Here is a 14,874-nt window from a genome sequence, read left to right as displayed (position 1 = left end):
GGCCACGACTAAATGTGCAGATGTAATGGGAATCGGACCAAAAAATTAAAATAAAACCAAAAATCAGAACTATTATTATTATTTTTGGATAGCTGGGTTTGAAAGACGGTTTTCAACTGACAGCTTCACAGTGCTGCTCAACAGAATGTAATTTTTTTGGGGGAAATTCCCATATAAAGTGGAGAAATGTATAGAGGGAACTCATTTCAACAACAGCAAAAAAATATATAAGTCAGGTAATCATGACTTCTCAATTTTGGATCTCAGAATTAGTTTATTTTTACCCTGTAGACAGCTGCAAGTAGACTTGCATGCAGAACATTTTTTTTAAACACACATGAGGTTTCATATCTCAGCGTAACTAAGGTAAAAAGTACTGTACAATCCACACGGGGAAGTAAAAATGGATATCTAATAAATTCTAGTCTACGCTCCTGCGGGTGTGCGTGGGAGAGACGGATACACGCGTGTGGGAGAGAGAGAGTGACCAATACACGCAGATGAGAGTGACTTAACACACGCGTGTGACGTTTACACTGGAGTTCACAGAACTTTCTGCAGACACCGACATGCCGAAAAAGACACACTGTACAGATGGGAATCCACACCAAATTCTTCTGCTCTCCTCTCACAAAAGGTCCACTTAAAAGGAAATGGTAAACACAAAGGACGGGAACAGAAGGTGTTCCAGGTGGGGTCGCTCGGTAATTTTCTCTTTCACGTGATTGGAGAAACAGGAAGTCGGCAAAAAGGCTTCATGCAGGTTTTCACAAAAAAGATGAAGATAATCTCATACCATTTACTAAAATCGCATAAATCATGATTAGCTCCGTTAACATTTGTTGTTTTAACTCCACCACATTTTGCAACCAAATGCATATTCTTACATGAATTATTCATACATATACATACATACAGTACAGTACTGTCACTGTGTTAATGACAGCCACCTGACTGGTTCCCCTATGGACAGCTCATGGACACGTGCAACTGCGGTCGCATTTTTTCGCCATGGGATTGGCCAAAACTGCCGTTATCACCACGGCAACCAAAGCCCGCAGGCAGCTGATTTGTGGACCTGGGTTTCGGAGGCGGTGACCCAGGAGAACGCCCCCCAGAAGGCTCCGGGTTACCCTGTGCAAAATGACTCCACGGCCGGACCTCGGCGCAGGCTCGGCTGGCCGCTGCATCGGTTCTTGCTGGTTTTTTTGTTTCTGAATTCCAGGACAAGAGGTCCTGCTGTGTGCCACTGTGTTCTACTTATTTACGTATTTAAAAAGGGAAGTACTTTCTTGTGTGGTATTCAGCAAGCAGAGGAATTCTCACTACTTTCTCACTACTCTTTGCTATCCTCTACTGAGGGCGTGTCCTCAGAGGGTGTGTCACCAACAGGCGTGTCCCCGGTTGACTTGTCTTCTGTGGATGTATCTTCTGCAGGTGCGTCAACAGCAGTAGTGTCCCCAACGGATACAGCTTCGATGGACGCGTCTTCAGGGGGTGTGTCTTCAGGGGGCGTGTCTTCAGGGGGCGTGTCTTTGGGGGGTGTGGCTACAGGGGGCGTGTCTTCAGTGGCCATGTCTCCAGCAGGTATGTCTTCAGCGAGCGCATCTTCAGCGAGCGCATCTTCAGGGGGCGTGTCTTTGGGGGGTGTGTCTACAGGGGGCGTGTCTCCAGCAGGTGTGTCTTCAGCGGGCGTGTCTTCAGTGGATTCCATTTCCACAGGTGTGTCTTCAGTGGGCTTGTCTTCAGTGGATTCCATTTCCACAGGTGTGTCTTCAGTGGGCTTGTCTTCAGTGGATTCCATTTCCACAGGTGTGTCTTCAGTGGGCTTGTCTTCAGTGGATTCCTTTCCCACAGGTGCATCTTCAGCGGGCGTGTCTTCAGTGGATTCCTTTCCCACAGGTGTGTCTTCAGTGGGCGTGTCTTCAGTGGATTCCTTTCCCACAGGTGTGTCTTCAGTGGGCGTGTCTTCAGTGGGCATTTCTGCCGGGGTGGGGGTGTCCTGGGACTCGGGGGAGGACATACGGGGCCTCTTGGCGGGCGTGGCTTCCTCCTCGCCGGGCGCTGGGGGAAATGCAGGCCCCACCACCTCGGCTTTCACCTCAGGAATGGTGCGATCGGGGAACATGATCTTCAGCTGCTCCTCAAAATACGTCTCCAGGTTCTTACCCGCGGCTGCGACCTCAGTCTCTGCCTGTGGGGAGAAATTTAACCTCTTACCACATCATCTACAGCACACTGGGGGGGGGGGGGCTAAGGACCAAATCCATTTCAATTCTGGAAATTAACTGAAATATGAATTTTAAAAAATTCCCATAGCATTCTATGAGGGGTTTATTCCAATTACTTGAATTTCAATTTCTAAAAGGGCTTGACTGAAATGGAGTTGATCTCAACTCACAGAGCAGTAAGAGTAGAGACTCTACAGAACTGCGCAAAGCCCATAAATCACACTAAAGCAATTTTACCACTAGGCCGGGAAGGCGAGTGCTTGCTGGCCAGTTCTTTGGTTCAGAAAATTACTCTGATGAGAGAAAATTCTAGAAGTCTTCCCGAAATCCCCCTGAAAGGGGGAAACTGTAAAAAAAAAAAAGACAGCCCCCACGTCCCTGGCCGAGCGGTCAGGTTCCACGTCGCCTCCTTGTGTCCTCGAGCAGAAGGCGCCCTCACCTCGTTGAACTCGGCGCAGTTCCTGAAGATGAGTCGCACGTCGTCCACGAACTCCTCCAGGCTGGCGTACCCCGCGCTCTGCTTGGACTCCAGCTTCCCCTTCACCATCGACAGGTCCATCGGGGTCTTAATCACTTCGTAATACTCCGGCATTACCTGGATAAGCACAGGAACGACCTCTAAAACACCCAGTAATCAGCAATGCACAGTGCACCACTGTCATTGTAAACTGGCTTCACATTCAACAATCATCCCCTACACCTTCTGATTGGCTGTACTATCAACCTCAACATCTGATTGGCTACACAATCTCCTTGCCTTCACCAGCCATTGAATTTCTGTGTCGTCACTGCAAGAGGCAAGAGAAGTTTACCTTCATTTAACCTGGTATTATGAAAATACAACTTCTGTAACAATATGAATTTTTTCCTCTTGTGCTGTATGACTGTTTCACTTAAAAATTCTGTCAGATCTGAGGTCAAATACAAATGTAGATTGTGAATTAAAGCCATTTAAAAACACTTAGGAACTCTTTTCTTTTAAAATGGTCAGTAACCCACAGGAATTTTACTGGGGTCCAAAAGGTAACAACATATTAAACAAGGTATGAGACTCTGGTCTGGATGGTGCACCTGATTGGTCAGAGCGTGATGGGAGGGTGGAGTCTCACGTACAGAAGAGGACACTGGCTCCTGGAAGTCTGTGCTCAGCTCGTTGCAGTAAATGCGCAGTAACAGCCTTTCGCATTTCTGCAGAGGAAACAACACAATACGCAAAGCTTTAATACAGTCCCTGCATATGATGTCATCACCATGAGACACCAGTCCTGAGAGAGTGTACTGGTGCAAAGTCTTTTACAACCTTTTTAAAAACATTCCCTATAATATAAGGGCTCTTCCCTGGAAGTGGTAAGGAGGCAGAACAACATCACTCACATCCACTAGAGAAAAAGACCTTGGAGAGAAACAGTCTGAAAATTAGGGTCCTTTCAAAAAAAAAAAAAAAAAAAAAAAAAAAAGTAAAAAATGGCAACCGACTCAGCTTTCAGCATCAGTTCATTAACTCCCAGACGGCTGTTCTGGTTTGAAGGGCACTGAACAGCGAGAGCGTCTGACAGCTCAGTCCAGTGTTCTTGTCTAGATGTGACATCACTGGAGAACAGCAGGTCTGCATCACACTCTACACTGAAGCCATCAAAGCATCTCCATTACACTGCAGAGGCAGACTGCTGTCACTATTTATTTATATACAGTTCTCTATGCATGACTAATCATTCCGCAAATAACATCTTGCACTTTTAGTGTAGAAAAAGAAAAAAAACAAAGAAAACCTGAAAATCAAAGATTAGCTAGTAGTCTGCTGAATTTGTCTCACAGTAGAGCTCTGACCTGTCATTTGTTTAAACCCAATTCATGTGAACCATTATGGAAGTTTACTAATCTTAGTCCCACGTACATTAAACGTTGTCTGCAAAATCTGGACCCTGGATAACATGGATTCTGACTGGGTCATCACTGAAAGATGCAAAAAAAGTCTAGAATTTGTCATTTGACTGCAAAAGGCGCAACAACTTTGACTGCACTGCAGTCTCAAGATTTCTCCTGAGGTCCACTTGTCAGAAACAAAGCACAACTAAACATGTCCCAGCTAGGTAACATCTGGTTTGGCTCCAGTTTGGGGACACACCCCCATCCGGCTGACTTTACTGTACTTTAAGAACCCCGTCTGTGAAATTAGTAAAGCTAATACACTGGTTTGGGACAGACTGCGTTTGAAATTGTGAAGCTGTGAATAAATCTCTAACGTAGAGCACTTACTCTCTTGTCCACGGGGGGAAACCCTTCTGAATTGGGCTCCTCCTTCACCGCTTTGGATTCTGGGCCGCAGTCACAGTCGTACTCCATCTCAGGGGAGGACAGATCCCGGCAGAATGAGCAAAACCACTCCCCGCTGTAAAAAAAAAAACAGATAAATCGCTCACTTTACTGCGTAGACAAAGAGGAGCGGCTCGCTGTACTGTACAGACACAGATCAATCACTCACTTTACCACGGAGGCAAAGAGAAACGGCTTGCTTTACTGTACAGACACAGAGAAACCACTTACTGTACTGCACAGTCAGAGAAACCACTCACTCTCTTATACAGGCCATTACAGAGCCAAGAAAGATGTTTTATGTGAGCGAACCGACCAAGGAGGAGATGAGGGGCAGGTGAGGGGGCTGTAGCTGGGGCAGGTGTGGGGCTGTACCTGGCCCAGGTTAGGGGGCTGTACACGGGGCAGGTGTGGGGGTTATAGCTGAGGCAGGAGAGGCGCGTACCTGGGGGAGCCCAGCAGAGTGGGGATGTGGCAGGTCAGGTGGAAGACTTTGGGACACTTGTCACAGCAGAGCAGCTCCCCTCCGTTCTGGCACACGGCACACCAGTCCTCGTTCGGGTCGTCCTCTTGGATTGGCTCGCTCTCTGCTGTCGGCTCCGCCCTGGGGGAGGGGGCTCGCGTCTGCGTCTGCGCACGGTCACCAGTGCTGTCCGGGAGGCTGGCCCGGACGCTGGACTGCACCTGCGCAGGCACAAGCAATCTGTACTGTATCCGACACACATGCACAAGCTCACACACTAACAAACACACGCAGACACACACGCGTGCACACACGGTTCTTACAAAGCGCACATCGTCGTCGTCCTCGGGTTCGTCCTTGATGACGATGATGGGTCCCGGAGAGGACCGGCGCCTCCGTTTGGGCGGCCCCGAGGTCAGAGCCCCGCTGCCCTGTGTCTCCGGGGCCTTCCAGGAAACAGCCCTGAAAAACAGGAAGTGAGGTCATAAATTGCAGAAATGGAGCAGAAGTCGCAGGGATTCAAATTTTCATCTCTGGAATGCCCTCCTGGGCTCCACCAATCAAACGTGGCTTCTGTGCCACAAATGCAATAGCATGATCTGTATGTAACAACTCCTCTTACTGTCTGAAGAGAACTAGGATTCTGTCTGGATTATAATAATAATAATAATAATAATAATAATGACAGGTTTTGTCTTACCCAGGTCTTCCCTCTGAAGCAGAAGCTGTGGACATCGGAGAGTTCTGCCTTCCAAGAGCTAGAGAGAGAAAGAGGAAGAGAGTGAAAAAGTGATTGTTCAAATATTAAACACACTCCTGCCTCTGTACAACTACATTGAGAAAATACACAGAAGACAATAAAAATTTGACCTGACATTAAACACGCACAAATAAACATAAGAAACAGAAAAAAGAAAGAAAGAAACAGCCTAAAATGCAAGCAATACAGTGCCATCACCATTCACTGTACATAGAGCGCCCCCTACACATCATATATGGATGAAGCCCTCCATCTTCCCCATCAGCCCATAATATGGTAGCTCCACCCCAAGGCTAGCTGCTAGCATCCCATTCATCATCAAAACAGCATCCACAGTCTCCAGACCCTGGGGTTCTTGTCGCACCTAGTCTTCTAAATCACCAACTTTGCCACTCCAGAAAAAAAACTGACCAAGGTGTGTGTGCAGGCCTCTTTTTTGGAATATTTAGGTCCAAAAATGAAACAGAAAAAAAGAACACCTGCAAGCCAAGAAGCAAAAGTTCAACTAAACCAAACACCCCCCAAACCTAGAACACTCAGCAAACAAGTGAGCGATGGACCCCATGGCTTGAAGAAAGGGAGAGAGAGAGACAGGAAAAGAAAAAAGAGAGAGAGAGGACTCCTTTGTTTTGTGGTTTTTGGTGTGACTCCATGGTTTTAGGATGCTTCCACGGCTGTGGACTGTAAGACTTACCGCTGCGTTCTGCCACAGATGGCGCCAGGGTCTGAGGGAAGTTGGGCCGCAGCATCGATAACGAGGCACTGGCTTCGTTCCTCTTGTTCAGGTATGCCGACTCCATCAAATTCAGCTGAAATAAAATCGCAACGAAAAATGAATTCTGCAACCAATCGCAAATTTGACATTGTCCAAGCTAAGGTTTGTCCGGTCAAGATCCACCAGAAATATCCCACCAGCTAAGGTTAAGTTTAAGTTTTTAACTTTATGTTTTTCACTAAAAACTATCAGCCCAAACTAACAATAGCTAACTAATGTGCAGGAGTTTTTATGACGCCTGCTGTGGTCCTTTAACCTGCAGCAGATTCAGACCGAGCGCACGGTCGAGCGGTTGACAGGCCGTTCGGCAAACACCGGCTCCAGCAGCACGTGAATCAGCGCAGAGGGCCAAGCGCTCACCTGCTGCAGGGAATGCTGGGGGTTGTGGCTAGCCGCGCTGGAGAGAGATGCATTGTGGGAGTAGCGCGAAGCGTTCTGGAAGGTGTCCAAGGGTTTCGGCGGAATACTGGAACTGCTAACGAGTCCCCTCAGAGTCTGCACAGACAATTGGAGAAGAGGGGCGGGGACAAGTCAAAACAATGACATCATTCAACCCGACGACAGCTGAGACCATGCAGAAACAGAGCACACTGAGGCAAACACTTTAATTGCACACCAGGGGAATAAACTGCTGATAGAAGTCTATTTATATTTTCACCAATGTTCAAAAAAAATTGTCGTGATGGTGATTTGCAGGTGACAAATGAAGGCCTTTGATGCTGACATTCTGAGACCCATGGGGTCGATTCGGGTCATAGCTGTCCCGGGACATTGCCCGTCACATTCCCCTGTCCATCAGCATACTGTGCTTCCACTGTTCTGATACCAAACTGACCTTGCAGAGGCACCATCAAGGGCAATTTTCAATGGAGGTTTTTTCACAACAAGAGCACGTGACCTTACAATGGACAATATTAAGGATACATGCAACATGTATAATATAAAATTTAATTTACATGCATTTTAAAAAAATCTGCCTGGTGCAAAGAAATTGATGGTTTTCAGAGTTTCCCTGGCAACCCTGGGACAGTGTTCACCTGAGGAGGGAATCCGAGGTTCTGCAGGGTTCCGTTGGGGTTCTGCATGGTTCCGTTGGGGTTCTGCATGGTTCCGTTGGGGCTCTGGGGGTTGGGGTGGGGGTGGGGGGCCATGAACCGGCGGACCTGCTGGGAGGGGCCCGACAGGCTCTGCGAGGGGGACCCCCCCTGGATGGGCCGGGTGGGCGGCGGCCTCTGGAGACGCACGTTCTGGTACCAGGCCCAGTGGGAGGAGGGCGGGGGCGGCTGGCGGTTGGGCTGGTGGGCCAGCTTCTCCACCTGCATCTGCAGCTGGGCCAGGGTGCTGTGAGACCCCATGCGCTGCTGGGGGGGGCCCGGGGGAAAGCCGCCGCCACCCCCTCCGCCTCCGATGCTGGGGTCCCCCGGTCTCTGCAACGGCTGGTTCAGCTGATACGGAAAGTTCTGGATCCCCACCTGTTGGCGGGCCGGCACGTTCTCCACCACCAGAGAGCCTGGCCACACAAACGGACACCCGTGAACAATCTTCCGGTAGCAGCCATCACAGCAAAACGCAAAAACACAGCCAATAAAATCTGCTGTGCTAATTTACATTCCCTTCAGTATTATTACAATAGGGCAGATACATGCATCCTGTGCAGCTTACAGGACACAATGGGCACAGTTCAGAAATCAAGTGCAGAAGCACAACTACAGGGGGTAATACAGAAGTGCGTCAGGCTCTCACCCAGATCGACGTTGGAGGCCCAGAATCCCGAGCGGCACTGGAAACGCACCATGCTCTGGGGAACGAAAGAGGGATTGCAGCGAGCCCTCAGGAGGTTCTGAATCTGAAACAGAATCTGGAACAGAAGCGGCATGAATAAAACATCATTCTGCAAAGAAAACAAACCGTAACCATAAAATACAAAAATAAACTGCATCCTAAAAACCCAAACACTCAACTCATTTTCACAAGCCCTTGAGAGGGTTTGGTGATAGAAGAGACCAGATCCAAGACAAATCTGGGTCAAATAATTACCAGAAATTATTAACCCTTTAGGTGCAACTAGGTTACATTTCTGCAAATTAACTTCAGTTAAAATTAGGTGAAAAATATTTCTTTAACATTTATTTTCCACCTAATCTTAACTAAATTCTTCAGTCACATGACAAATGCCAAATGTATGATCCACTGACAGTTTCTCGGACATCCGCAGGAGTGTTACCAGATTTCATTGGGATCTAAAGCACTGAAGCATTCGGGACACGCTGCTGGGGAGAGACCAGGCCTCACCAGCCGTTTGGAGTACAGGAGGGCGGTCCCGCTGCTGCTGGCCGTCGCCCACTTGGTGAAGTTGATGACGTGATTGAGGTGACGGGAGAGCGAGCTGACGTCCTCCTGCTGCTTCCTCAGGCCGCTCTCGTGGTCCTTCATCAGGCCCTGGGGAAGGGGGGGAGGGGACACAACAAGCATCTTACTGAGCAGACAGCTCCAACACAACGAGCATCTTTCACAGCCAACAGTTACACTACAACAAGCATCTTTCCAAGCCGACAACTCAACCACAATGAGCATCTTATCAAGACAACAATTCATCTGCAACATATCTTACAGAGCCGACAGTTCAACCGCAGCAAGCATCTTATCAAGCTGACAATTCAACCACAATAAGCATATTACTGAGCCAACAATTCAACCACAAGCAGTTTACCAATCCGACAATTCAACCACAATGAGCATCTTACCATGCCAACAATTTAACTGCAATGAGCATCTTTCCATGCCAACAATTCTACTGCAACAAGCAATTTAACAAGCCAACAATTAAGCTGCAAAGAGCATTTTACTGAAAACAAAACAACATTCAACCGTAGCAACTCACCAAGCCGGCACATCTTACCAAATGGACAAATCAACCACAACAAGCATCTTTCCAATTAGGCCGTAGAATTGACTTCACATAGGACAATTTCTTTTCTCTATGTATTTACATAGCAGACGCTCTTATCTGGAGTGACCTAGAACACAACTACCAGAACCTGCTGAACTCAGCACAAGCACGTAAGATCAAAGTGCAAAGTCAGTCTCACCTCCAGCTGATTGACCAGGATCTTCCCTTTCCTGTTAATCTCCAAAATTAAAGCACAGATGGACTTCTTGATTTCATTATGTACAGACTTGCGGTTTTCATCCACCTGCAGGAGTCTGTGGGAAAATTGTAGTAAAAAAAACAGATAATCATTAAATTTTATGTTTTGAATATCATATTAAATAACACAAATACCCACTGGATTGGTACATTGCTATGGCACTAAGCCAAAAGCAACATGATACCGCACCCATTGTTAATGGAATTGGACACTTCTTCAATGGCCTTCTTCTTCTCCTGCAGCTGAAGTGTCATGTTGACCATGTGCTCTCTGTGGTTTTTATAGGCATCTTCTAAAAACTGGTAACTGGAGGAAGAACAGAAAAACACTAATGAGAGAAGTCGGGATTCAGTACCTGTGCTTTGCACCCCCAGGAACAAGCACTCTGATTCTGTCCTCATTCACAATTTCACTTAGGGTGACCAGTAGGCTCACTGTTTAAATTCAGCTTTGGATTAGCAGTTGATTAGCCGTACTTGTGGTCTTTATGCTTGAGGAGCTGACAGTCCCTGCAGGTCAAACGGTCACAGGTTTCGCAGAACAGCTTCAGGGGCTCCTGCTTGTGAATGTCGCAGAACACGGGCTTCTGGCTAGAAACGCTCATCGCGTCTGGAAAACAGGCAGACGATAGTCAGCTTTGTGCACACAAATTCACGCATGCACACAATGCAACACATGGACACAACACATACACATACTCACACAACACACACAAGACAAAACACACACAGCATATTCCCTGCAAGGTTAAGAGAGACATGAATCCAGAGAGCCAGGTTTCCCAGTCATGTTCACCTTCAAAGGCATCAAATAAAATTTCCATCCAGCATCCTTTTATTGAGCATTCAAATTACATTTTCATTCAGAAGACATCTGTACCCAAAATAACCTATCCAAATGACTTTTTTATATACAATTTGTTTATACAGCTGGAAATTCAGGTTAAGCACCTTGCTCGCACAACAGCAGACATGGGTACAACCACAGGGGCCTACACCCAGCGCGGCACAAGCCCAGGGCCCTAACCGTTACGCTACCCTGTCAGAGGGCCTCACCTGGAGAAACCTCCTCCTTCTGCCGGATGATGTGGTCCTTGGTGAACTTCACCCTCTGGTGGGCTTCGATGCAGGTGACGCACAGGAACTCCACGCACTCCACGCAAAAGCCCGACGCCTCCGTGTTGTCCTCGCAGCTCGTGCACAGCTGCTGAGAGGGGGGGGGGGGAAGGGTGGGGGAATCAAGCAATCGGGCGTCACCCCTCGCACGTGCCCTGTAATCACTGAAGCTTTACAGAAGCACCTCACAGGGCTGAGGCCACGCCTCCTGAAAACAGTCCTGCCTTACCATGGGTGTGGCGGGGAGATGAATAAAGCCATGAGGCCCTTTCAAAGCAAAACATAAAAGACACCAGTTTGTTTGCGCTAAATGTCATCTTTGTCTCAACTCTGGAGAGCCACAGGATCAGGGGATTCCCCCCCTGCTACTCAGCACATCAAGTAAAGCAGTTAATTACACAGATCACACAGATACACAGACCTCTCCCAGTTTCCCGGGTCTAAATCACATCATGATTTTAAGGTAAAAGCAAAAACCAGCAAGAACCCTGTGGCTCCCCAGGACCAGGACTGGAGAACCCCTGTCTCTCCATGTGTGGGTCTTTACAGCGAACCGCAATGTTTGTGTTCCAGCGGCACTGACCTGGCTGGTCTTCTCAACGGTGCTGCTGGGAACCTCCATGGAGTCCTTCACAAAGAAGTTGTCCATCACGTCCACCTCCATACACTCCTGTCTGCACACCGGGCACCGGATCACGTTGACTGCAGAGAATCACAGGGAAGAAACTAAGTCACAGCAGAACAGCCTCCTAAAACATCTCAACAGTCCTCAGGGACCAGGAACAAAGACACCATCTCCAAACAAAACGACTGTCCATCTCCCTGGTGCACACACAATAACATGCTTCTCCACACACTGTGATACAGACTATAAACACATACTGCAGTGCCCTGAAAAATATAGTAGATCTTAAATATTGCAGATGAATCTAAATGTAATTTAAAACGAAATTATTTCATTTAATGATTCATTGATTTTGCTTTCTTCCCTTTCATTTTCCCTTGTGATTAAGCCAAAGACTGCTGTAAGTGAAGCAATCTTAAACAAGAAAGTGTAGCCAAATTCTACACATTACTCAAGTATTCAGTCCCATTAGTCAATTCTTGATGAAAGCAACTTTGGCAACTACTTGCCTATTTCTTTGGGCATTTCAAGGTCATTCCATACTAGCTCTGCACAAGAGTAATTTCTGCCAAATCTTCAGGGACATGTTGCTCTATCTGTGACAAGATCATTAGGGGATTGTTGTGAAATGTATTTCTAACAGATTAAAGTAGGACAGGGTTGCTCATTGACACTGATCAGTGCGGCTGTGTCTAGGATTTGGAGTTATTCTGTTCTCTCCCAGCACTGTGGATTTTCAAAAGAGTTCTACGTACTGTTTTCCCCTTACGATTCACCGTAAGTCTATGGTGTTGATAAGCTCCCCCACAGCAAGATGTTTCCAGGACAGTACCTGACAGCTGTAAATCGTGCTGACGGGGAGGTGTACCATACTGGGCCATTGTCAGAAACAAAGCCTTGAATTTGGACTACAAAACTGAATTTGTGTAGCCTACCATCTGGCTACAGCAATCGCATCTCACGTGCATGTAGTATCACTTTACGTATGTAGACTCGGTGCGATATTTAGACTTGAATCTTTTCAGCAATTGGGACTTTCTTTCCGTTTTCCCATATGGGTCAGCTGTGAGCATTCGTGGGCGATTTCCCGGTAGCTCACATTGGAGGGGAGCCGAGTATAGGCAATAATAACCGATTTATTTGATTTTACCGTGATCACTTCATGATTTGACTTTACCCCACAAAAAAACGCCACTCCACTACTTTAACATCATATTTTCTTCTTCCTCTTTTGCTCCCATTATAAGCAGGTAGGCTACGCTCCAGAAACTTAAAATTGGCAATTGAAATAACCTGTCATGCGCATCGACCTTTCTTAACTCCATACCATAAATAATATTTTACCACAACAAAAAAATTCCAAACAGTTAAGTCTTTCGACTTGACATCTTGACAGAATATAAACAAATGCAACTCACGTGGCTTACTGGCGTTGTCACCCTGAAGTTGCGGGGTCCCGGTTTGATCGTGCAGGACCAAACTCCTGGACGGTGACGGCAGACACTTCTTGCAAAAAGAATGGAGACATGGCAGCAGTTTAGGCTCGCGGCTGTTGAAATTCAAACTACATACGGCGCAAGTGTCCAGCAAATTGGGTGTATTTTGGGGTTTTGCACTCTTCTCTTGAACTGGCATGCTCTCTGCCTCATTTTCCACGATGATAACGGCATCGTCCGATTCTACTTGCTCCGTACTATCGTCCATGTTTGTGCATTAGTGGATAGCTAGGTCAGCTAGCTGGTAAACACATAAAAGGAATAAGAAAATCCGACCGCACTCGCGATTTCCGATCGCCTTCTCTAAAATGTTAAGACAGTCCCGATTTTGTTCCCCCCTGGACGTTTTCCGTTTGTGGTATTCAGATGGCAGATGTTCTTCGAGTCCACACGTAGGCTAGCCACATTGCCTGCTTAGCGAGCCGCCCACAATAATGCCTTAGGAATTAGATGTAGCCACGGTTGGCTAACTAAATTAGCTTCCCAATTGTGAAACAAAACGTCCGTGCGTCCTGTACGCAGTCATGAATGACGGAAACGAACAGTTCTCCGTCTTTAGAATATGCCTAAAAATATTAATATTCATTCCAAAAACGTGGGCTAATCAATAATCACAGTAAGTAACTGCAATGTAGAAAATGACTAATTTCTAGGCCGCCTGTGTGTGATTCAGATCCTCGCAAAACAGTTCCAATCCCAGACGTCCTTGCGACAGACGCAGTAGGGGTGTGGATAATATTGCGCATGATCACGCAGTCTGCCGTTCGCAATGCAGTCCCAGCAGTGATTACATCACCGACAGCAGCCAGCACGTGATGCTAGTTCAGGTTTTAACAGATGTGTGTATAGATGAAGCTGGTGTGGTCACGTCAATATGGTTACACCGAGGAAACTTTGGCAAGCTCTAAACATACGGGGGAAATTGCTGAAGATCGTGCACTGCTGTGCGACTGTGCAGATTCTCTGATCTTGAACTAATCTTGGTATCTCATCCTGCCCCTCCAGGTGATCCGCATGATATGAAGATCGGTGGGGTCTGCACAGAGGCCACGTCAGTGGTTCCCAACCTCGTTTCTGGGGGCCCCTTGGGTATGCTGGTTTTCGTTCCAACCACACAATACAAACAATTACATAAAATGAAGTATCGAAATAATTAATCTTCTTAATTTGACAAATACAACTGAGGTGAATCAATAGGCTCCTAATTGGAGAAAGTGTGGACACATTGGTTTCAGAACTGACAAAGACAAAGCAAATGAAACAAGCCAATCTTGAGTTGTACTAATATGTCAAAGGAAAAAAAAAAATTAACGAACTGAAACGCATGTGTTCAACAACCTAATTAGGAACCAATTGATTCACCTAATTTGATCCTTTTAAAATGTTTGTAATGGACATCCTGATGACTACAAAATGGCATGATATCTATACACTGCCCTGTTCCAAGCCTTTTAAAAATGAATAAAAACTTGAATTACAAAAAAAACTGAAGACTGTCAAAAACGGGAGATCAACTGAAAAACAGCAATGAAAAGCTTGGCTTTTCTGTACACTTGAAGTTTGGACAAGTTTATGAAGTACACTGCTACCTTTATTCTAACAGTCCCCAGAAGCAGTGTTCGTCCGGCTTAACAAAGGCCTACAGTAGCTGAAAGTCTTTGTTACTTGTCTTTTTTTAAATTAAAAAAAAAAAACTTTTTTACTGAGCCCTCAAGGATAACAGCTGCCTTTATGCCAGTTTCACACCAGAAAATGCATGCATAGTGCATTTGCCAAGAACAACAGTATAAATACTTTTAGAAATAATAACGAATTGCAAAGCAGTCGACAAGATGCATTCTGAACAGGGAGGTTTCAGTCTGTGCCTGAAAGACCAAAAAGCTGGCCACCCAATGTAACAGAATGGCCAGGAATCTGGGTTACTCACAGATTGTAGGCTCAGTTTCT

General features: G+C 46.6%; 1 protein-coding gene across 5 annotated transcripts; it reads right to left on the bottom strand.

Moving 5' to 3' along the window:
* Positions 1–250: 250 nt before the first annotated feature.
* Positions 251–13,666, bottom strand: trim24 (tripartite motif containing 24). 5 transcript variants are annotated; one of them, XM_035426821.1, is made up of 19 exons: positions 12,850–13,666; positions 11,390–11,508; positions 10,747–10,897; positions 10,168–10,300; positions 9,881–9,997; positions 9,632–9,746; positions 8,835–8,981; positions 8,286–8,400; positions 7,580–8,052; positions 6,903–7,037; positions 6,462–6,576; positions 5,708–5,765; positions 5,331–5,469; positions 4,990–5,228; positions 4,488–4,620; positions 3,303–3,419; positions 2,671–2,826; positions 1,643–2,194; positions 251–1,522 (listed from the first exon to the last, which is right to left on the bottom strand). In XM_035426821.1, the coding sequence occupies exons 1-19, from the start codon at positions 13,133–13,135 to the stop codon at positions 1,337–1,339; spliced, it is 3,486 nt and encodes a 1,161-aa protein (XP_035282712.1). In that variant the 5' UTR covers positions 13,136–13,666; the 3' UTR covers positions 251–1,336. The 5 variants fall into 5 exon arrangements, with proteins under 5 accessions (XP_035282712.1, XP_035282709.1, XP_035282711.1 ...); XM_035426818.1 differs by having other exon boundaries at positions 251–2,194; XM_035426820.1 differs by having other exon boundaries at positions 251–2,194; positions 3,345–3,419.
* Between the last annotated feature and the right edge of the window lie 1,208 nt (positions 13,667–14,874).

Source organism: Anguilla anguilla, chromosome 7 (genome assembly GCF_013347855.1).
Source record: "Anguilla anguilla isolate fAngAng1 chromosome 7, fAngAng1.pri, whole genome shotgun sequence".
Classification (NCBI taxonomy): domain Eukaryota; kingdom Metazoa; phylum Chordata; class Actinopteri; order Anguilliformes; family Anguillidae; genus Anguilla; species Anguilla anguilla.
This window is presented reverse-complemented; position numbering and strand designations above follow the sequence as displayed.